We start from the raw sequence: 25,154 nt of genomic DNA, 5'->3' as shown, positions 1-25,154 counted from the left end.
AAAACAAAGTGCTAGAAGAACTCGGCAGGTCGGTCTGAATCTCTGGAGAGCATGGATAGGTGACCTTTCAGGTCGAGTGCCTTCTTCAGACTCAGGCAATTACGGAATTCTATTCTGTATACTTTACCTGGTTGATTTGATCAAAATACAGCACATGATCACTGATCACCAGAGACTGGGATTCCAACCCTTCTCTGCAGCTCAGCAGTGGATTTCAATAAAGTCACAAACTCGGCAACCATTGATATTGATTTTAATTTCACGTTTGGGGGATTTATATCAACAAAATTACAGCAAAATAGCAGGTTTTTTCAGATTTGAACTGGAACATTTTATACAAGGATTTAATTTAAACATATATACATGTATCTAAGGACCAATTATAATTTCGAGGGCTATAAAATACACTGTAGGAGGAAAAATGGAAATAACAAATCTGTTAAAAAAAAAAAAATCAATAACAGTCATTTAAAGGTACACAAAAATGCTGGAGAAACTCAGCGGGTGCAGCAGCATCTATGGAGCGAAGGAAATAGGCGACGTTTCGGGACGAAACGTCACCTATTTCCTTCGCTCCATAGATGCTGCTGCACCCGCTGAGTTTCTCCAGCATTTTTGTGTACCTTCGATCTTCCAGCATCTGCAGTTCCTTCTTGAACACAGTCATTTAAATCTGTGTTACTGAACAGAGTCAATCTTCAATGCCAAAACATACCAGTGCACATGCATCCAACAATTTCCATGGAGAATGCTTCAAAAGTTCCAGAGAAATGCTGTAATGAGTAAGGTGTATACTTTGACTTTGTCGTTGTATTCTAATTCAGAAATAGAATGCTATTCTTTCCATAATCAAAGCTATAGTTGCACGGGAAGCAACTCCAAACACGGGATGGTGAATTCCTGTGAGAACGGTGGGTGTGTGAAACAGTGAGGGATGCGAGGGTTTCTGAATCTTCCTGTCAAATGAGAAGCAAAGGGAGTTTCCTCACATACTTTAACGATTGATATCAGAAAGTATTTGAGGTTAGAGGCTATCTTACAAGCAATCACACTTCAGAGAATAATCTGTTTCTTGTAAACACTCCTTCTGTGCTCTTACTTTAACACCAAATCCAAAGGCTATATTGTTAAAAATAATTGTTCACAACGTCGAACCATAACATTACATTTGGAAAACATCAAGGTCAAACTCCTGAAGCTCCTCATCCATCACTAGTGGAGTTAAAGAGCAGTAAAATCATCAGCCGTGCATGAAACTGGGGACCGTCTAATACCACGCATTCTTAGTAAATGTCCCTTAAAAAAGTGCACTCTTCACAACCATGTCACCATCAAGATTATTGTGCAAGACGGGTTGTGAACTTTTCTCGCACATTTTTTGTGACTGATGGTGTTCTTCCCTTTCTCAAGGCAGCACCACTATCACTGGGCACCAACATCACCTGGGCACCATAAGCACGTGATGAGATAAAAGGGAAAGTTTCAATGTGCCTCATTTGTGAGTTGGAAAAGTGTTTGGGATTATTATATTACAGGGGGGAGATAGACTTTAATTTCATTCTTTGAAAGGAAATTAATTGTCAGAAATATTCAGTCAACAGAATAACATTATCAGAAGCTTTAGTCAGGTCAGCTTTTGTCAAGAAACCTGCCATTGAAACATATGACACATGGCAATGAACAGTAATATTATATTTGGTTTCCAAAGTTTAGTTTGGATAGCCTCATTGAGACCCAATATCAGAAGCAGACTCCAACAATCAGCTGAAGATAGACACAAAAAGCTGGAGTAACTCAGAGGGACAGGCAGCATAACTGGAGAGAAGGAATGGGTGACGTTTTGGGCCTAGATCCTTCTTCAGACCAACAATCAGCTGCTATTAATACTATTGGAGAAGGCAATTCCTAACCCCATCCTTCTGCTCATGGTCAGTAAGCACAAGGGGCTAGAGGGAACCATGCATTTATCCTAAATCATTATTAGCTTACCTTCTAGTTATGAATCATAATTTTAAAATCCTCCCCCAAGTACAGAAACACCATTGTGTTTCCCACCTTAAACCGTGTTCATCATTTATAGAGCTCGGCAAGATCACACCTGGTTCCTCAAAATGACACCCAGCATGGCATTATTCTTGTGGCTCAATTACTGGAGGGGAGATCTCAGACTAATCAGCCAATTCCATTAGATTACACTCAGCAGTGGCAGGGTTTGTTTAGAATCAGGGTGCAGTGAATGACACCGAGTAGGCCACCAAACCTTTAACGAAAATCATAGAATCAATAGCCCCAGTCTTTCAGCCAGTGATTCATTTTTTTTTAAATTGCAGGAATTTAGAATAGTCACACAAACTATACAAAGGTGCTCATTTAGTTTCTGATTGATTAGGCAATGTGCAACGACAAGTGACTGATTCTCTGAATCCAGCACGTAGGAGGAAGTAGTGGCATTGAGACTGTTTTGTTTAACTAGGTAACTACACTCCAAGGGAGCATCTGGCTTTCCAAGGAATTTGACAACAGTGTTGAAATATATGGGCAGGTTTGAAGCTGAGTAACAAAGACCCTGACAGCCATGGGGCAGTCACAGTCTCCTTTCCCTCTTTGTAGGAAACTGGGGACGTGTCCCAAGACCACAGAAAATAAAAATTCAGAGGTAAACATCATGCTATGAATCTTCCCCATAAAAACAGAATCACTGAATCACCACAATGAGAAGACAGGTTAGCGATGTGCTGCCAACTAAATTATTTTAAGCAGCATATATTTCGTTACTCCTTTTTATATCTTGAAAGGATCAATTTGAATTACAGCACAAACTGCCCACTCGTTCCATAAAGTGGTGATTTCCCTTACTGAAGTCCCACGATATGTCCTCACAGAAATCGTTAATCAAAGGGCCAGGATTCTCAGTCTGGATTATCCAGGAACTGTACTAACCACTAAGCCAATGCTTTTTCTTTGTACTTCCAACTGTTATCTCATTGTAATATTGGTAATAATCAGTTCTGTCAAAGATGTGGGGTGAAAAGAGCCGACTGTAAGTGTGATTAGCTATCGTGCAACTCACTGATCTTCCTCACAAAGAGCAAGGGATATGACGGCTTCAGAAAACTCATTGTGAACCGTGACGATTTTCTCCAACAGACTGGATAATTTCTCTGGATAGGACGAACAAGCAGCGAGGCAAAATCCCCTCTTGAAGGGTTTAGATAGAAAGTGAGGTGGATAACCTTAAGTGATGAGATGGAATGGCGATTCTGGACAGGGAGTGACGTGGGTTACACCAAAAAAAAATTTCCGGGGGTGTCTGAAAGGCCTGGTCAATCTCTCTTCATTTGCTCACTGACCTATTTCCATTTTTTTTCTTCCGTTTTCGATTCAGATTCACAGCACTTATGGTATTTTCCTTTCAGTTCAGCACATTAGCCCAAATGGAAAGTAAAACAGAATAAGGTTTTAATCAGTTTACACTCAGATCGCTTCTCAATTTGAAGCAGGCAGAGTTGTGTAAAATGAAAGTGAAGGCAGGAATTAGTATTTCAGGCTGCTAACGTTTCATCAGAAGAGGAAAAAGGTCACCATGATATATTTCAAGCAGACACAGAGGCATGGGAAGAGTGAAAAGGAAAGAGTGCAAAGTCTTTTGATATTGCTCAAAGCAAGTGAGGTTAAACCATAGGGATAATAAAACTATAGGAGTTACCCCAAAGGCGTTGTATGATTTTGATTATCATTGGTTTAATAAGTTGTAGAATGTCGATGTTTGAAATGGAAGACATTTTATACAAGCTACATCTGGGGTGGTGTAGACAATGTAGGGGAGGTGGAGGAAGTGGAGGAACAAGAGGGAGGAAGCACAAGAAAATACAAGAGATGGGTAGGGAGAAATAACTACACACTAACACAGTGGCTAAGAAACAGATAGCCAGACACACAGGCAAATAGAAAGACTGGAGTGCTCCAAAAGTTAAATTATATAAGTGCAACCAGAATTACCCTAAATGATCGCATCCACGGTACTATCTCTCAAACGAATAGCAATAGGGCTTGAAAGACACAACGGATAATATTCAAGATTGTGACATTAGCTTGGTCTGATGCTCTGCCCTACTTTAGCACTTTTTAGGGGATGCAGTGCCATACATAAAATGCTTGACCTTGTCCCGTGATAAAAGTTAAAAGCATTTTTTGTTGTTTCCACCAAGTGACAACAATATTTCATTTGATGTTATGCTTACTATCGTCATTTTGTTATTATTTGAAACTGAGCATTTTCAGGCCTGACCATGTCACTGAATTCTTCACAAATCACAGGCTTTCACAATCCCAGACCAGCCTTTTCAAAATCCAAATATAGAGGGTCAAAGTGATAAACCTCCATATGTCAGTCCTGTGCATGGAAACCTTCAGCACTCAGCCAATGTTACCACTCCAACGGCAAGAGCACAAAGTTCATTGTTTAAAAATATAAACATAAATCCTTTTTAAATGGGTTGAAAGTGGTCTACGCACACATTCAGTGTTAAACATTTCTGGGGAGAGGTGCCAATTAACTGATAACAGACTTCCATTTTCAGAACCTTCTGTCCAACAGGCACATGGATGGTGGATTCAACAATTCACCTCAATGATCGATGGCAGCCGATTTTGAATAAGAAAAGTTCCTGTGTTTCTTCAAGTGCAGGCACGCAATGTTCATGGGACTGTATGCTCAGTCTCTCTCTGGCGCCATTTACTTTCGGAAAGCATCGGTGAACAGTCCGCAGAAAGACGATTAACTGTAAGGTTGATCATATCGGCCTTTAATCATCATTCTTAATAATGGCCCGACCTAGTCAGGAAGGAAATAAATAATGAGCCTCATCATATTGCCCAGGCAATTAGGAACGGATGGATTATCCAAAACTGATAATGCAACATGAAAGGGCAAGCAATCTCTGTGTCATTTCTGCATTCCATGTTGATTGCCGATCTGTTTTTCAATCTTATTGCAGGTCACTGCTGGGAAGGAATTATTTTGCTCGGCATTTTATTTCTCTGTCCTGCTGTTCATGTATCACTTTGACTCACTTTCACCAGAGCTATGAGAGTCGGGGTTCAAGCCCCACTTCAGGTCCCAACAATGAAAAATAAGTCTAGCCTTTTCGTAGACTACTAGGGGAGTGTAAAGGGCCTGTCCCACGAGCATGCGACCTGCATGCGGCAAGCACGACCAATCCGGAAGTGGGGACCGCGCGGAGGTCGAGTGAGTGACGTGAAGTTCGTGGGCAAACTAGAAAGGAGCAATCAGGTAGAAGGCAGTAATTTGAAAGTGTGATCTGTTACAGAGGGAGGAGCGACCTTCGTGTGAGGCCCGGGAGCCGTTACAGAGGGAGGAGCGACCTTCGTGTGGTGAGTTAAAAAACCCATCGCGGGGCTTGTCTCAATAGAGGCCCGGTAGCCGTTACAGAGGGAGGAGCGACCTTCGTGTGGTGAGTTAAAAAACCCATCGCGGGGCTTGTCTCAACAGAGGCCCAGGAGCCGTTACAGAGGGAGGACTATCAAAATCTGCAACGTTCCATTCGCAGATCACACTTCAAATTAAGGGGGCTGGTGGAAGCCTCTGATTGGTCGAACGGACTAGAGCAAGCAGCCGTTACAGGACTAGAGGAAGCAGCTGATTGGCTTGTATCCCGGGTAAGGCTTTATTGTATTCGGTTAAGGGGGAGAATGAGGGCCAGGGCAGTTTACTGTTCTGGATGTCAAATGTGGGAGGTCATGGCGTCTGAGTGCCCTCCAGACGCCCACATCTGCGCCAGGTGCGTCGAGATGGGGCTCCTAAGGGACCGTGTTAGGAACCTGGAACAGCAACTCGATGACCTCTGTCTGCTCAGGGAGAGCGAGGAGGTCATAGATAGGAGTTACAGGGAGGTGGTCACTCCAAGACCACGGGAGACAGAAAACTGGGTCACAGTTAGGAAGGGCAACGGGCAGAGGCAGGGACTGGTGAGTACCCCGGTGGCTGTACACCTTGAAAATAAGTACTCATGTTTGAGTAAGGGTGGGGGAGACAGCCTACCTGGGGGCAGCGACAGCGGCCGGGCCTCTGGCATAAAGACCGGTCCTGTTGCTCAGAAGGGTAAGGAAAAGAAGAGGAGGGCAATTGTAATAGGGGACTCTATAGTCAGGGGGTCGGATAGGCGATTCGGTGGACGCAGACAAGAGACCCGGATGGTAGTTTGCCTCCCTGGTGCCAGGGTCAGGGATGTGTCTGAACGGGTCCAAGAAATCCTGAAATGGGAGGGAGAGGAGCCTGAAGTTGTGGTACATATAGGTACCAACGACATAGGTAAAAAAAGAGAAGAGGTCCTGAAAGAAGAATTTAGGGAGTTAGGTAGAGAGTTAAGGAGAAGGACTGCAAAGGTAACAATCTCAGGATTACTGCCTGTGCCACGCGACAGTGAGAGTAGGAATGGAGCGAGGTGGAGGAGAAATGAGTGGATGAGGGACTGGTGCAGTGGGTATGGATTCAAGTTTCTGGATCATTGGGACCTCTTTTGGGGAAGGTGCGACCTGTACAGAAAGGACGGGTTGCACTTGAACTCGAGGGGGACCAATATCCTGGCGGGGAGATTTGCAAAGGCTACTGGGGAGACTTTAAACTAGTATGGTTGGGGGGAGGGACTCAAATTGGGAAAGCTAGCAGTCAGTGTGTGAGGCAGGAGGCAGAGAATGGTAGCACTCTGACCCAAAATGTAGGGGAGAGAGAAGAAAAAGACAATAAACAGAGAATAAGAGAGGGTGGGTTTCTTAAATGTGTATATTTTAATGCTAGGAGCATTGTAAGAAAGGTGGATGAACTTAGAGCCTGGATTGACACCTGGAAGTATGATGTTGTGGCGATCAGTGAAACATGGTTGCAGGAGGGCTGTGATTGGAAACTAAATATTCCAGGATTTCGTTGCTTCAGGTGTGATAGAATTGGAGGGGCAAGAGGTGGAGGTGTTGCATTGCTTATCAGGGAAGATATTACAGCAGTGCTTTGGCAGGATAGATTAGAGGGCTTGTCTAGGGAGGCTATTTGGGTGGAACTGAGAAATGGGAAAGGGGTAGCAACACTTATAGGGGTGTATTATAGACCGCCAAATGGGGAGCGAGAATTGGAAGAGCAAATATGTAAGGAGATTGCAGATATTAGTAGTAAGCACAAGGTAGTGATTGTGGGAGATTTCAATTTTCCACACATAGACTGGGAAACACATTCTGTAAATGGGCTGAATGGGTTGGAGTTTGTAAAATGTGTGCAGGATAGTTTTTTGCAGCAATACATGGAAGTACCTACTAGAGAAGGGGCGGTGCTGGACCTCCTGTTAGGAAATGAGACGGGTCAGGTGGCAGAGGTATGCGTTGGGGAACAGTTCGGGACCAGTGATCACAATACCATTAGTTTCAATATAATTATGGAGAGGGTCAGAACTGGACCTAGGTTTGAGATTTTTGATTGGAGAAAGGCTAACTTTGAGGAGATGCGAAAGGATTTAAAAGGAGTAAATTGGGACATTTTGTTTTATGGGAAAGATGTGGAAGAGAAATGGAGTACATTTAAAGGTGAAATTTTAAGAGTACAGAATCTTTATGTCCCTGTTCGGTTGAAAGGAAATAGTAAAAATTGGAAAGAGCCCTGGTTTTCAAGGGAAATTGGACACTTGGTTCGGAAAACGAGGGAGATCTACAATAATTATAGGCAGCATGGAGTAAATGAGGTGCTTGAGGAGTATAAAGAATGTAAAAAGAATCTTAAGAAAGAAATTAGAAAAGCTAAAAGAAGATATGAGGTTGCTTTGGCAAGTAAGGTGAAAGTAAACCCAAAGGGTTTCTACAGCTATATTAATAGCAAAAGGATAACGAGGGATAAAATTGGTCCATTAGAGAGTCAGAGTGGACAGCTATCTGCAGAGCCAAAAGAGATGGGGGAGATATTGAACAATTTATTTTCTTCGGTATTCACCAAGGAGAAGGATATTGAATTATGTGAGGTAAGGGAAACAAGTAGAGTAGTTATGGAAACTATGAGATTCAAAGAAGAGGAAGTACTGACACTTTTGAGAAATATAAAAGTGGATAAGTCTCCAGGTCCGGACAGGATATTCCCTAGGACATTGAGGGAAGTTAGTGTAGAAATAGCCGGGGCTATGACAGAAATATTTCAAATGTCATTAGAAACGGGAATAGTGCCGGAGGATTGGCGTACTGCGCATGTTGTTCCATTGTTTAAAAAGGGGTCTAAGAGTAAACCTAGCAATTATAGACCTGTTAGTTTGACGTCAGTGGTGGGCAAATTAATGGAAAGGATACTTAGAGATAATATATATAAGCATCTGGATAAACAGGGTCTGATTAGGAACAGTCAACATGGATTTGTGCCTGGAAGGTCATGTTTGACTAATCTTCTTGAATTTTTTGAAGAGGTTACTCAGGAAATTGATGAGGGTAAAGCAGTGGATGTTGTATATATGGACTTCAGTAAGGCCTTTGACAAGGTTCCTCATGGAAGGTTGGTTAAGAAGGTTCAATGGTTGGGTATTAATGGTGGAGTAGCAAGATGGATTCAACAGTGGCTGAATGGGAGATGCCAGAGAGTAATGGTGGATGGTTGTTTTTCAGGTTGGAGGCCAGTGACTAGTGGGGTGCCACAGGGATCTGTGTTGGGTCCACTGTTGTTTGTCATGTACATCAATGATCTGGATGATGGTGTGGTAAATTGGATTAGTAAGTATGCAGATGATACTAAGATAGGTGGGGTTGTGGATAATGAAGTAGATTTTCAAAGTCTACAGAGAGATTTATGCCAGTTGGAAGAGTGGACTGAAAGATGGCAGATGGAGTTTAATGCTGATAAGTGTGAGGTGCTACATCTTGGCAGGACAAATCAAAATAGGACGTACATGGTAAATGGTAGGGAATTGAAGAATGCAGGTGAACAGAGGGATCTGGGATTAACTGTGCACAGTTCCCTGAAAGTGGAATCTCATGTAGATAGGGTGGTAAAGAAAGCTTTTGGTGTGCTGGCCTTTATAAATCAGAGCATTGAGTATAGAAGTTGGGATGTAATGTTAAAATTGTACAAGGCATTGGTGAGGCCAATTCTGGAGTATGGTGTACAATTTTGGTCGCCTAATTATAGGAAGGATGTCAACAAAATAGAGAGAGTACAGAGGAGATTTACTAGAATGTTGCCTGGGTTTCAGCAACTAAGTTACAGAGAAAGGTTGAACAAGTTAGGGCTTTATTCTTTGGAGCGCAGAAGGTTAAGGGGGGACTTGATAGAGGTCTTTAAAATGATGAGAGGGATAGACAGAGTTGACGTGGATAAGCTTTTCCCACTGAGAGTAGGGAAGATTCAAACAAGGGGACATGACTTGAGAATTAAGGGACAGAAGTTTAGGGGTAACTTGAGGGGGAACTTCTTTACTCAGAGAGTGGTGGCTGTGTGGAATGAGCTTCCAGTGAAGGTGGTGGAGGCAGGTTCGTTTTTATCATTTAAAAATAAATTGGATAGTTATATGGACGGGAAAGGAATGGAGGATTATGGTCTGAGCGCAGGTATATGGGACTAGGGGAGAATACGTGTTCGGCACGGACTGGAAGGGTCGAGATTGCCTGTTTCCGTGCTGTAATTGTTATATGGTTATATGGTTAAAAGGAAGAAAATACAAGAGTGCATCAAGTTTAAAAAAAAAAGGTTTCTGAGCCAGTCATGGGTTCAAATCCTGTTCCAAGATTTGAGGAGACAGTCTAACATGTCAATATACAATTTGGAGACAGTTGCCACAGTTTGACGAGATGTCAAGCTGGAATGTATGAATGTATGTCTGACTCTTCAAGTGGATGTGACGGAAGGCAAGACTCAACAAGCTCTTCTGTGTGAACACCAGCATTCATCCTTGGAAGATCACTGGCAATTATCTTTTCAGCAGCTTGTGCGATCTAGTGGTCAAACTGACATCCAACTACTGCATGAGATTATTAGTCAGTGTATCTTGGACACATGAACACTTGAAGATGTGGACAATATCACAGAAAAGCAAAATCTCTTTAGATAATTAAATAACCAGGAATGAGTTTACTTGCAGTGGTTCTCAACCAACAGGCTACATGCAGTTATGTTTAATTTAATGGTTGGTACATTTTTACTTCATTTGTTTAACTAGAACATGCATGTTAGATTGTTAAACGTAGAAATAAAACTATAGAACAGATTGTTTTGCATTAGTCAGATAACAAATATGTAGCATTTTATAAATCAATGCATTTTATAAATGAATAAACTATGTAACTGTTGCCCACTTTACATGGTGAAAGCTGCAAGGATGACGCATTGTGGCAAATAGGCTGGGAATAGATTCATTCATCAGTGAAAGAAAACATGAATCAGGGGACCTGATGTGACTGACTCCTGTTAAATCAAAAGCGGAAGTGTTAAAAATCAAATGAAGATTTGTCAGTGCTGTTGAAAATGGGTTTAACTAATTTGGCAGGGAAATGGGGGCACAGAGTTGATGTTTATTTGGGGCGGAAGTGTGATCAAATATAGATGGAAAATAAAGTCAGTCTAGCTGCAGATCACATGCAAGGCATGTGAAAAATGCAAAGCCAATCCATTTCCACACAGGAAGTCTGTGGTAAAACAGATTAACTTAAGAACATGAATCAGCACCTGGAAATCTAATACTGTTGATAACACTGAAACATGGCTGGAAAAAAGGATTGGCATCTCAGCATTCTAGAATATATAATCAGATTTGACTGGTTTGGGGGAGGGTTTAAAAGGGATGATGGTATTGTAATATCAATTAAGGAATCCATTACTTAGGGCGGCACAGTGGCGCAGCGGTAGAGCTGCTGCCCCACAGCACCAGAGAACCGGGTTCGACCCTGACTATGGGTGCTGTCTGTGTGGAGTTTGAACGTGTTCCCTGTAATCGCGAGGGCTTTCTCTGGTTTCGTCCCACATTCCAAAGACATGCAGGTTTGTAGGTTAATTGGCTTCTGTAAATTGCCCCCAGTGTGTCGAATGTGAGAGCATAGAACTAGTGTGTGGGTGATCAATGGTTGGCGTGGACATGTTGGGCTGAACTGTCTGTGTCCACGCTGTATCTCTAAACTAAACTAAATTACCACAGTCACGAAGAAGGATATCCTAGGAGGCTCTGCATTTGTGGCTCTATGGGGACAGTCCAGTAGGGCAGGACAATTTCAACATCTTCAGGCAGGAGCTGGGAGCACATACTTGCAGGTGAGTCTATGTCAGACAAGTGGGAGTTGTTCAACAGTGAAACAACGAGAGTTCAGGGCTAACCTCCTTTCACAGGGGTGAAAGGTACAGACAGCAGATCCAGGGAACCCAGGATGTCAAGTACGATCAAAGCTAAGGGGATTAGTATTGATGGATACTTGATGGTCAATGCAAATATGATAAAAGAAGGGGCTGTTTCTGTGCAGTGTAACTCAGTGAAATGGGTTTGCCAGGTTTTGAAGTCCACATTATATTAACTGTTTAACACGTTACAACTTGTATTGGGCTATTGAAGTTACACATAGACAAATTAAAATGTGCAATGCTTTACCTCCTGTGGTTCTCCTAGAGCTTCTCCCAGCATTTTTTCTATATTTCTCATAATGGCAACCTTCTGATGGGATTTCAATGGGTATTCAATTTTCTTTGGAGTTGGTGCACCCTTAAGATAAACGGGTGCATTAAGCAATACTTTCGCGCCATGTATGTTTGAAAATCTATCTAACGTATCTGCTAAACATCTCAAGCCTCTTAAAATTCAAGCTTTACACACCGACAGCCCTCACATGAATACATAGGCAGAATACGTTTGAAAAATATAACAACTATCATTTCCTGTCTGAGAAAAAATATTTCTCAGTACTTTATTAAGTGATGAAAATTTTTTTTGTGCAGATATAATCTTAAAATGGATGACACCTACTTCTGATGGTAGACAAAAAAGCTGGAGAAACTCAGCGGGTGAGGCAGCATCTATGGAGCGAAGGAATAGGTGACGTTTCGGGTCGAGACCCTTCTTCAGACTGATGTGGGGGTGGGGGGGCGAGAAGAAGAAAGGAAGAGGCGGAGACAGTGGGCTGTGGGAGAGCTGGGAAGGGGAGGGGAAGGAGGGAGAAAGCAAGGACTACCTGAAATTGGAGAAGCCAATGTTAATACCGATGAGGTGTAAACTACCCAAGCGAAATATGAGGTGCCGCTCCTCCAGTTTGCGGTGGGACTCACTCTGGCCATGGAGGAGGCCAAGGACTGAAAGGTCGGATACGGAATGGGAGGGGGAGTTGAAGTGCTGAGCCACCGGGAGATCAGGTTCGTTAATGCGAACTATGCGGAGGTGTTGGGTGAAGCGATCGCCAAGCCTGCGCTTGGTCTCACTGATGTACAGCAATTGATACCTAGAGCAGCGGATGCAATAGATGCCTTACTTCTGAAAATTGGGCATTTTAACTGTAGGACAAAGGAGGTTTAATTTGTAATCGTCAATCATGTACTAACTTTATAATGATTGGGGAATTTATGGGGAAAGTGTGGAGAGAGTGTCCAGCTTTAAGTTTCTGGGCACTCACATTTCAGAAGACCTCACATGGTCCACAAACACCGCCGCGCTGGTCAAGAAGGCACAGCAATGACTGTTCTTCCTGAGGACATTAAAAAAGACTGGTCTGCCCCAACAGCTGCTGACAACGTTCTACCGCTGCACCACAGAGAGCATACTAACGTATGGCATCTCTGTGTGGTATCTCAGCTGCACGGAGGCGGAGAGGAGAGCTCTTCAGCGCGTCGTCAACAGAGCGCAGAGGATCATCGGGACAGAGCTACCAGCCTTGGAGGGCATCTACCACACGCGGTGCCTCAGGAAGGCCCTCAGCATCCATAAGGACTCATCACACCCCTGCCACGGTCTGTTTCAACTACTTCCCTCCGGCAGACGTTACAAGGCCTTCTACGCCCGAACCTCCAGACTCAGGAACAGTTTCATCCCAAGAGCTATAGCGGCTCTGAACCGGCCCTAATGAGTGCCCCCACCCACCCCCTTTGGACAGTCTCCCTCAGATGGTCACGTCAATCAATTCAGCTTGTTTATTTATGTATTGTATTTATTTACCTTTCCTGGACATCAGTGGAGCTGCACACTAAATCTCGTTGCACTGACGTGCAATGACAATAAAAGATATATTATTATTATTATTATTATTATGACAAATTGATAATGTTCCATGGTATTTTTTGATTAAGAGCTAAAGAGAGACACAAAAATACTGTAGTAACTAAGAGGGTCAGGCAGCATCTCTTGGAGAAAATGGATAGGTGGCGTTTCCGGACGGGACCCTTCTTCAACAACCTGCAAAGTCGCCTATCCATGTTCTCCAGAGATGCTGCCTGACCCACTGAGCTACTCCAGCATTTTGTGTCTATCCTTGGTATAAACCAGCATCTGCAGTTCCTTTTTATTGCTAAATGTCATAAAGTTGGTTGGTCTCCTGTTACCCTTACCTTGTACCAGAAGTTGACAGTAATAGTGGTTCCTCCATTCAGTAATGACTCAATATGATGCCACCTGAAATTAAATTCAAATAATAACCATTGGGGACTGATGCAGTACACACGATTAACAGCAGCAACACGTTGTTGAGATTATACACTTATCATCATTGGCATCTACTCATCTTCATCCAGCATTCCAGAAAAACAGTGGGTGTGATGGGAGAGAGATCTTGCATTGCTTGTTCCTCTTTGTGAAACATTTCTCCACTGGACGGAGGAACAGATACTTAAAATAGAGTTATCCCTCCTCCCACTCCCTCCCCCCTGTACAATACAGGTTTGCTGAAGATTTAGAAGAAGGACACTACTAATAACAAGAGGAGGAATCTGGATGCAAATGCATAGGATTCCTCTCACTTCTAAATATCTCCTAGTGTACAGTAAAATGATCAAAACACTTGTAGATGAGAATATTTGGGCACGCCTCAAGAGGCTAAAGAAATTGAAGAATGATACCAGATATTTAGTTTAGTGATCCAGCATGGAAACAGGCCCTTCGGCCCAGCGAACCATGCTCAGCATAATAAAGTAAATAGCTGTAGGGTTGAATGCACAATTAATTCACAATGTATTTTGGCTCAAATTATTCCAATCAGCAGCAATAGCACTACTACATCGGATTAATGCATTTTGCATTAACAATTTGATCTTAAATTGATAGATATGTAATTTGCAAAGATAAATACATAACATTTCACATTGCATTTATTGCTGAAAATCTTGATTTTAAAAAAGGAACGAAAATTGAAATGCAGTTATGGGCCAAAAGTTCCTGTAATGGTTTGCAACGGATATTATTTTTGACTCATGCTTCACTTACCAGTACATGGGAATGTGCAAAACATCTCCAGGCCCAACAACTGTTTCATATCCCACTATATTCCTAAAATTAGGAAATCTTTCATAATCTGGATTTTCAAAATCCACCTGGACAAAAGAAAAATCATTTTAACCATCAATGTTTAAAATAAATAAATAATATTCACTTAAAAAAACTCTATCTATACAGATACTGGTACCTGTCAATCTGAGAGGAAAATAACATAACTGAGGTTTAATTACTTCGGATGGTCTCGTCCAAACAAAATCATTTTCTTACACATTTGTGCTGTATCTTTAGTCATTTAAGCCAAGAAACAACTTGACGATTGTTTTACAAAAAAACATTGTTTCCAAGTCTGTTTCTGTGCACATTTTCTATTTTTATCCCTCTTCTGATGTCTCTTCATCTTTTTTGTTTATGCTTACATTTCCTCCTGCTCTCTGAGTAGAAAGTCTGTGTACATGCACACAAAAATGCAGGACTGATAATATTAGGAAGCAGGTAGATAAGACAGCCCTGCCTCAATCTTTAATACCTTCTCCAATCATAGAATTCTGATGTGTGTTTGACAATGTAATAAATGCAATCTTTCATACAGGTGATTATTTTGTGCATTTTATATTCTGCTGCTCCTGATATTCCTTAAGATGAACTCGCCAATTTAGCACTGCATCTAGATGCTGATTAAAGTTACTAATCTCTGATGTAAAGTTTAAATGCTTTAATATTTCTCTTGCCGTTACTACTACATCTGTATCAGTCCATGAAGAAGTGTGATGGGTCCAAGCTGAGCTTTCTATTTCAATGCTGCAGCAGGAAAGCAGGATGTCGGGCCAGAGGAGAGAAAAAATGTTAGATCTCCCTGGCCGTTTAGAAGCAGTGATAAGCCAAACTGGAGATGATTAGTGTCGACAACCACCTACAGGCACTTTCCTTATCAAATGCATCCAATGGGTAGCCCAGGACAACCAAAAACAACCCCCATTTGAAAGTAAAAGTATCAAATACTTCAGGACACCACAGGCCACTAAGGACAAAATGTTAAGATGGGTACTTTTATCCCTTAACGGCATCACTTTGGAAAATTTACTACCTCCAGGTAGATAATGTCAGTGTGATAAAAGGACTGCATACCTGGCTCTGTCTGTCACAAGGGTGATGGACTGGGTATGGATATAGGCAATCAAACTGATCAGGTGGGAAGAGAATACAACGTTTATAACCCTTAATTTGTGCAAAAAAATTCTGTTGCTCATCATAGTGTGCTGGTGTAACATTTCCTGGAACAAGAAAAGAAAAACAAAGCAATGCAACAGCAATTCAAACAAGTATCAAAAATTGCAACAGAATCAGCAGAAAAATTCACACTTATTCCAGTCAATTGCAAGTTATTCATTTTAATTGATTTCATTAATGGTTTGAATTACTGAAAGAAAACAAGTAATCACCAGAAATAGCAATTCCTATCGTAATTCAAAGAACATCTTTTGGACTATCTCAGCTTCCTCGGGTGACGTAAATCACTAATGATTTCCCTTCCTTTTTCATAGATCATAGGATTAAACACAAGTCTAGTTTAACATTGAAGCAATTTTAAATTTCTCAATCCACACAGATGTTTCAGTTACTGTTCAAATAATCCAACCGCTCCATCAGTAACAAATAGTTGAGCCACCATTCATTCTTCCTGCGACATGAATATGAAAATATATTCACCCTGCATTCTCTTCTTCGACACAGTAGCCAGATTGATATTAAATTTACAGCATAGAAACAGACCCATGCTCCACTTATGCTCTTTAGGAGCCTCATTTCTATGTAAATTGGGAACAACTCTGTCTGGTTTTGCATGTCTGCTCAGCCATTTAATAAGATCAAGTAATCTCATCGGGCTACTCTCGGTAACATTTTAGCTCTTTGCTTATCAAGAATCTCTCTATCCCTCCTTAAAAATGTTCAAAGGAACAGAATTCCAATGTCTCGCTGATTTCTCAGAGAAAATGTTTGCCTCGCCTCTGCCGTAAATAGCTAACCCCTTATTTTGTATTCAACGACCTCTAGTTCCAGGTTCTTCTAAAGAGCAGATATCCTCTCCACATTCACCCTGTGATAACCCATTAAAATGTTATATGTTGCAATTAAGTCCATTTTCATTCTGCTAAACTCCAGTGGAAAACAAGGCGAGCATATCCAACTACCTCTTGTAAGACAAGCATTATTCTAGTCATTCTTCTCTGAGCTCATTCCAGTGCATATCCTTCCTTAAATAAAAGAGGTGGCCAATAATACCAAGCATTAAAGATGTAGTCTCACCAATGCCCCTGGCAACTGAAGAATGACCTCCCTATTTTGTATTCCTACTGAAGCAGTCTACCCTTCTTTGCTTTTCTCCACCATATATTAATTTGGCTTCTCTGAAATTCATCAACACTATTTAGAGCTTTCACCTCCACGACTGCTTACATCAATGCACGTGAAGAATTAAACAAAAATAGGAAGGACAATAGGAAGGACCTATTTTCCTTAGTAACAGGGTCAGAAACACAAGAGCGTATAGTTTACGTAATTAGTTAAAGGAGCAGAGAAGATTAGGCTGTTTTGTTATCCAGAGGGTAGTAGGGTCAGTGAAAGAAGCTGCCGACAAAGCAGAAACGCTCTTCACATTTAATTGGTCCTTGCAGCCACGATCGTGAGGATTATTGACCTAGAACTGTAAACTGGGATCAGGATGGGCAACTCTACATCCATTGGTTGACACAACTGGCTTCCTGCACTGTTGATTTTCGAGGATTCAAACTTCCTGACATCATGTGCACATTTGTCTTTCAGCCGTATGAGCCTGTGGTCTACTCATCCCAAATCTCAAGCTTCATTTCAATCCGTTTCTCTCGACTTCTTTTTCATTCCATTTATTTACATGCATGTCCGAAAAGGCAAGCGCTGCTAGCTCTTCAGCAGGGTGGAAAGCCTACATTTCTCTAGTGTTTCTTTTTATATTCTACTGACAAGCTAATCGGACTGCTCTGAACACGGCTTAAATGTGTCTCTCTAAGTATGACAGCACAAAGGTGTGGTTGGCCCAGATCAGTGGACAGGTTCCATACAAGTGTCTCTGCTTGTGGTCTATTCGCATGGCCACTTTACAGAGCTCACCACATTGCTGCCTATTACCCAAATAAGCTATTCACTTAAATAGCTGCAGTAACTCCAAAAACTTGATTCGCCTACTACTTTTAATCATGGATTCGGTCACTTTTCAAAACGGAGATTCCATCTTTTAACATTCCTCCACCTATTCTACCAATCTCTCCATCCATTCTTGGTTTATGATGGCTTTGAATATCGTCACTCACTCACTGAAAAGATTTTCTTTAGTTACACAATCAAAACCTCGCTCAGTTTCAAAGACCATACATTTTCACCAAGATTAGTTAGCTATGTTGGGAATTTCAAACAACATGATGAATGACACAAGTAATGGTGATTTGTAACCGGATGTGGTTACTTTACAGAATTTTTCTTAGACAATTCAAATGTTATTGTAGGCTTTAAGAATCTGATTTGAAAAAGAGTACGAACTCTCCCCCACCTCCGCCAACAAAAGCCCAAGTATATTTGACCTCTTACCTTCCATTCCCACAAGAAGTAAATTGGATGTGAGCTGCCCCCAGTTCCATTTTGTCTGTTGCTTGTTAGCCCAGTTCCAGTTAAAACCCAGGAAATCCAAGACAATCTTCTTCCCTACTGTGTCATTCAATGTTTGTTGTAAATAATACCTGCAAAGAAAAAAGGATGATACATTTTAAACTGGGACCTAACGGAAAATGAAAGGAAAATTAAATTGCACTATTGCTAATATATGTACATATACATATTTTGCTGTTCCATTATTCTATGTTCGCTCTTCTGGGTGAGGTGCTAACTGCATTTCGTTGTCTCTGTACTGTACACTGCACAATGACAATAAAGATTGAATCTGAATCTGAAAATAACAAAGGGAGACAATGACATTAAACGGTGTATATCTGGGCATGACTAATCCCTCTATCAAGAGATAGTCATCCATCATTTCCCCATGGACATTTATTCCATTAACTCTTTCTCCCCCACAGATGCACCCTGACAAGTTAAATGTTGCTAGACTTCCAGCACCTCTCGTCTTTATTGTTTATAGAGAACTTATTTTCATGTAACACTTTCAACATATTTAATTGACTCTGTGCTTTACAAGAGATTAAACAAAGAAAATTAGTTCCTCCTCAATATATTTATGAAATCAATAACATACTGCATTTGTTTAAGGTCTCCAGTGGAAACATTGCTGCACCCATCTTACTTAGGTTCTTCACAAATTTAAAGATTTGGCAGTCTTCAACCTTTACCCGTTTGGACACTCTTTGAAACCTTCCTTTTAAAGAAACTTGGATGGGTTGATATTAAACGTTACTTGATTATACTCGTATGAAGTGTATTAGGGATTTTTACACAAGAACACCAGGTCTCTCAAGTCTGCCCTGCTATTCAATATGATGACAGCTATATTAAAGGCATTAAATACGTGCCCTCCATAATGTTTGGGACAAACTCATCATTTATTTATTTGCCTCTGTGCTCCACAATTTGACACGTGTAATAGAAAAAAATCACACGTGGTTAAAGTGCACATTGTATGGCTGTTGAAGGTAGTGGCTCACTTATCTTCATTGTAGATTCTGAAGTGTATATACACATCCTATCTGCTCAAGTTCAAACAAATGCCTCAACTCATTGGCTGGCGGTTCATTCTACAGCAAGACAATGATTCCAAACATACTGCTAAAGCAACAAAGGAGTTTTTAAAGCTAAAAAATGGTAAATTCCTGAGTGGCCAAGTCAAACACCCGATCTGAACCAAATTGAGCATGCCTTTTATATGCTGAAGAGAAAACTGAAGGGGACTAGCCCCCAAAACAAGCATAAGCTAAAGATAGCTGCAATACAGGCCTGGCAGAGCATCACCAGAGAAGACACCCAACAACTGGTGATGTCCATGAATCGCAGGCTTCAAGCAGTCATTGCATGCAAAGCATATGCAACAAAATAATTTCTACATGATGAAACCAACATGTATAAAAATAGCCTTTATTAAAATCTGACAATGTGCACTTTAACCACATGTGATTTTTTTCTATTACAAATCTCAAATTGTGGAGTATATAGGCAAATAAATAAATGATGGGTCTTTGTCTCAAACGTTATGGAGGGCACTGTACAAGCTGCTAATGTGTGATCTGATCAAGCTCTTGCAGAAGAGCAGCACTGAAAACAATTCACCAAGAAAGAAAAAGGAAATTCAATTTTTACCAAAGTTAATCTGGAACAGACACTATGAAAGAAATATAAATAAGTAGAACTATGAAGAGCTGTAAAGTTTACAGAAGGCCTGGAAAAGGCAGCCAAATTGACAGCTGTGTACGGGATAACTGTTGCCTTCAATGCTGAGCATGGACGTATTACATTTCCCTGTGTTGTTATGCACAATTTACCAGGGGATAAGTTATGCAATTTAATCACCATTTAAAATATCCAAGTACTTATCCTGGGATCTTGACGTCAGCAACACCAAAGACATCCTGTTCTATTAAGTTTGCTTAATGTCTCCAATTTCTTTGACTATTTTCCCAGTCAGTATTTATTACAACTTTATTTCTGGTCATTATCTCATGGCTTCTGTGGTGCCATGCTGTGGACAGATTTACAGATATTTCCATCTGTGGTGGGTTTAAAGACCATTTTAATGGTTAAAGTTGTTGGGGAAGACTTAGGGGGGGGAATGTCAGTGCTTCACTCCAGCTGCTGATGAAATATTGACACTTGGAACACCAGAACAGGATAGGAATGAGATTGACACAACATGCTGGAGTAACTCAGCGGGACAGGCAGCATCTCTAGAGACGTTTTGGGTCGAGACCCTTCTTGTGACACTCAGATGCCTCGATCCGAAACGTCACCGATTCCTTCTCTCCGGAGATGCCAAGTTACTCCAGCATTTTGTATCTATCTTCTGTTTAAACCAGCATTGTAGTTCCTTCCTACAGGATAGGAATGAGTGTGCATATCTCATGTTAAAGGACTAGGAGAACAACCAAGGCGGTGGAAAGTTTGAAAACAAAGATGAGGAATGGTAAGAGTTAATAAAGTGAGGAACAGAGCGAGACATGGATCTCATCTTCTACGGTTAGCTTGGAGAAGGCACAGGGAAGATGGGCGAGGGAAATGTGAGCTTTGAGCCAAGATTGGAGAAGCAGAGAAGTTTTGTGGGCTGAGGAACGGGATGGGGGAAAGATGAGCAGAAGGTAACAAAGTGACAAAGGCAGCTCAAAAGGTGGGCTCATCCTTAATGTGAAATGTATCCTAATGCCCCTGTCCCACTTAGGAAACCTGAACAGAAATCTCTGGAGACTTTGCGCCCCACCCAAGGTTTCCGTGCAGTTCCCGGAGGATTTTGTCAGTCTCCCTACCTGCTTCCACTACCTGCAACCTCTGGCAACCACCTGCAGCCTCCGGGAACAGCACGGAAACCTTGGGTGGGGCGCAAAGTCTCCAGAGGTTTCCGTTCAGGTTTCCTAAGTGGGACAGGGGCATTAAGCTTCTCACACTAGTGAGAGAACGGGATGTAGATTGATAATGCTGATTATGCAGCACACGATTAAAGGGCCTGTCCCTCTTTCACCACCTAATTCACAACCTTTTTAACTCGTGGACATTTTTCATCAGGCTAGAAAAACGCCCCGACCTACTTGATGCCACGAGTACCTACGACTAACATCATGGCCTGCTACGACCTACCTAGGACCTCCTACGACCTCGTGACGACCATGCTGCGAGTATGAGTCAAGGACATAGTCGTGAATTAGGTCGTGAAAGTGGGACACCCTTAAGTTCCTTTTCAAAGTCCACAATCAAAATATAAACTTAATTTGATTCATTGACCTCAAAAAGATCATTGTTAGTTTAACAATTTGCTTTCATCTATTTACTTCCCATGCGAACATCTTCCAAATCAATCCATATCTGTCTAAGTAATTGCAAATTCCATGATCAGTGATTCTAAAAGTTGACCCACTGAGACTAAACTGACTGGTTTAAACTAATCGTGTAGTAAGGAACTGCAGGCACTGGTTTACACAGTAGACCAAAATTGCTGGAGTAACTCAGCGGGTCAGGCAGCGTCTCTGGAGAAAAGGAATAGGTGGCGTTTTGGGTCATGACCGTTCTTCAGAAGAATGGTTTTAACCCAAAATGTCACCTATTCCTTTTCTCCAGAGATGCTGCCTGACCCGCTGAGTTACTCCAGCATTTTATGTCTATTTTCGACTTAAATTCATTGCGAGGTTTAATTTATTGTCATGCGTACTGAGGTACAGTGGAAAGCTTTTGTTATATACTAACCAATCAACAGAAAAACTTTACATGATTATCTGCATATCCTTATTTGAAAATTGAGAACTGCCTCATCAGCAGTTTTCCACTCCCCAGGCAACAAGCTTGTGCCAATTACCTCTGCAATTTCTATCCTTTCTTGCTTCAGCAACATAGGATGCAGATGAAATATCTTATCCACTGGAATTGCAGGAAGCCTTTGCTGCAATTGCAGTTTATCAATTTTCAGCCCATTATCTCCACAGCAGCGGCATTTTTGTTAAAGTTGGGCACAAGATATTAATGTAGTACTTCAACCCCACCTTCTCCCTCCACCAGTGAATCTTCCTTTTGGTCTCTAAACAGTCCTATCTCCTGTACTATTTATTTTCTATAAATAATAATAATAATAATATATTTTCTCACTCTTTCTGACCATCCTTTGAAATGCTTATTCCAGCTTGATTTCTTCCAATTATCAGATTGTCATTCACCTATTTCTCATTTTTATTTAACTCTTTATGTTAGGACATTAATTGCTCTACTTTGCCCGTCTTCATAAGCCATCCAATCTTCCAATTATGGATTTTGATCAATCTTTAAATCAATTTACAGGAAAATGAAAGATGATCACTTTGAATGATTAACGTTCTTTCCTTGTCCACAGGTGCTGCTTGACCAGCTGAGTATTTTCAGTATTGTCTATTTTTATTACCTGGACCAGATCACATTTCACTGAAAAAGGCTCTGCTCCAGTTGACTATTTAACCTTAGAACTGCCTATGTCCTTTCTGATAACTGTTGTTCTATAAACACAGTTTCCATCACAGTGAGGAACGTGGGGGAGTCGCTGTGGTAGATGTTCATGTTAAAAATGTATTTGGGTGTCTTGTTACTCTTCATTGGAATGACTGTATGGCAAATCAAATTCCTCGTATGTTGCAAAACAATAGACAATAGGTGCAGTAGTAGGCCATTCGGCCCTTCGAGCCAGCACCGAGATCATGGCTGATCATCCCCAATCAGTACCCCGTTCCTGCCTTCTCTCCATATCCCCTGACTCCGGTATTTTTAAGAGCCCTATCTAGCTCTCTCTTGAAAGCATCCAGAGAACCGGCCTCCACCGCCGTCTGAGGCAGAGAATTCCACAGACTCACCACTCTTTGTGAGAAAAAGTGTTTCCACATCTCCGTTCTAAATGGCTTACTCCTTATTCTTAAACTGTGGCCCCTGGTTCTGGACTCCCCCAACATCGGGAACATGCTTGGCCAATGAAGTACTATTATGATAATGATGATTTCAAATGTTCGCCCATTGATGATTGTGCTGCCTGACTCAATATTTCCTAGAATCAGACCCAGCAACATTTTGTGTAGGAAAGAACTGCAGATGCTGGTTTACATCAAAGGTAGACACAAAATGCTGGAGTAACTCAGTTGCTTGTCCTGCCGAGTTACTCCAGCATTTTGTGTCTACCCAGCAACATTTTGTTCGCCTTGAGGCAGGAAATGTGCTGATCCAAGATGTTTACCGAGTGCATAAAATTGTCCCCTCTTTGCCCCTTGTATTGTTACTACTCCTGCCTGTATTGGAAAAGCAAATCACTATAGATGACGCATATCTGAAATCAAAACAGAAACTGCAGGTAAGGCAGCATCTATGGAGAGAGGAGAACACATTCAGGCTGATGACATCAGAAATAGAAAAAATTGAAGCAGTCATGTTTTAAAGTTGCAGAGAGGAGGATGAATATGAGAATATCTATGATAGGGTGGAGATCAAGAGAAAATAAATAGTGCAGATTGATGTTGATGAAGAAAAGGCAAAATCAGCTTGAGAAAGGCTTAATTATAGCCCTGTCCCACGGTACGAGTTCATTCCAAGAGCTCTCCCGAGTTTGCCCTGATTCGAACTCGGAGATCGGTAATGGCCACTCGTCGGTACTCGGGGCTCTCATGGACATTTTTCATCATGTTGAAAAATCTTCACGAGTCTTCCCGTGCTTACCTGCCGTTAGCGAGTCTTCCCGAGTACCTGCCGTTAGCGTTACGAGCCGCTAAGAGACGTCCCCGAGCTCTGACGTACCCGCTACGTTCATTCTCCGTGCTTACCAGAGTTTGATATTTTTTAAACTCGGGAGAGCTATTGGAATGAACTTGTACCGTGGGACAGGGGTTTTATTTGGATGTGGTATAAATTGAAAGGAGAAACAAAGAAAACATGCAGGACCTGAGATAAATAGAACATAAGAGTTTCTGAAGTCTGAAATAGAGATGATCACTGGGAAGGACTTGAAGCTTCAGCAGTTTTGTGTTTTTTTTTAGTATAGTTCTGTTATTTAGGTGCCTCCCCAAATTACAGATGCCTGACTTACATACAGCCCGTTTGTAGATCAGCTGGTGGATTTGTCTGCAGCTGCGGGCGGCTGGCATCTTTGGCTGTTTGGGAACTATGTTGACGGCAATATCTGAATGCCCTCGTTTAGCTACACATTTAACTCGCCCTTGGTTGGCCTGTTACTCCAACATTATGGAGGTCATTGCAGCTGTCTGTGTAATTAACTGTAAATAGCCACCACTAATTAACATTTTAAGTAACACGAAAGTTAAGAAATGCAAGTAACAAAACTTAATTAGAATTTAGAATTGAATCACCAACCTCCTGCATTCCTTATTCATCAAACTGCTTTCTTTACAGTTGATAGAAGTTGCACCATGAGCAGTTTTGGTAGGGCTGGTTGTATTTAATGTGATTGAGCAACTCCTTGTTATGAGTGCTAAGCAGTTGTCAGTTACATACATTCATGTCTGCATGCCTTGGATTATAGGTATCAATCATCAGATTTAGGCAGTATCTCTGGAGAACATGGATAGGTGATGTTTCGGGTCAGGATCCTTCTTCAGACCGAAATATCACCTATCCATGTTCACCCAAGATACTGCCTGACCCGCTGGGTTACTCCAGCATTTTTTGCTGGTTTTTGACACATAACTACTTATTCTTAAGTCAAAATCATTATATAAATTAGGATTCTTATTAAAAAGGCGCTGATCCTTGCAAAACACCACGTTTTCACCGTATTCCATCATAATACTACCCTTTAATACGGTCAAGGATTCCGGTACCTTCAAACCCATTCTTGGGACTAGTATTCAAGAGTGAAAGGAGGCAACTGGGAGATTGCTCTAACCCTAATTAATACATTGGGAGTCTCAATGTGGTATCATAGTCAAGGCTAGTCCCATTGATACATACAATAACTATAAAACCATGTTAACTCTTCACCCATTAATATGTTTCTGATGTGAATGACTAAATTAAATGGTGACT

At 41.4% G+C, this 25,154-nt stretch overlaps 1 protein-coding gene across 2 annotated transcripts in view; it reads right to left on the bottom strand.

Moving 5' to 3' along the window:
- Positions 1–2,312: 2,312 nt before the first annotated feature.
- The window catches only part of hif1an (hypoxia inducible factor 1 subunit alpha inhibitor), a 50,227-nt gene continuing 27,385 nt past the window's right edge, over positions 2,313–25,154 (bottom strand). The window contains exons 3-8 of one of the 2 annotated variants that reach the window (XM_033012943.1): positions 18,051–18,199; positions 15,558–15,703; positions 14,421–14,527; positions 13,550–13,613; positions 11,610–11,720; positions 2,313–4,834 (exon numbers count right to left, since the gene is read on the bottom strand). In XM_033012943.1, coding sequence (XP_032868834.1) covers positions 4,778–4,834; positions 11,610–11,720; positions 13,550–13,613; positions 14,421–14,527; positions 15,558–15,703; positions 18,051–18,199 — 634 coding nt within the window. In that variant the 3' untranslated portion in view covers positions 2,313–4,777. The remainder of the gene's footprint in view (positions 4,835–11,609; positions 11,721–13,549; positions 13,614–14,420; positions 14,528–15,557; positions 15,704–18,050; positions 18,200–25,154) is intronic. The other variant, XM_033012944.1, reaches the window with a different exon arrangement.

Source organism: Amblyraja radiata, chromosome 37 (assembly GCF_010909765.2).
Source record: "Amblyraja radiata isolate CabotCenter1 chromosome 37, sAmbRad1.1.pri, whole genome shotgun sequence".
Lineage (NCBI taxonomy): Eukaryota > Metazoa > Chordata > Chondrichthyes > Rajiformes > Rajidae > Amblyraja > Amblyraja radiata.
The sequence above is the reverse complement of the archived record's forward strand: the minus strand, read 5'-3'. Positions and strand labels throughout refer to the sequence as shown.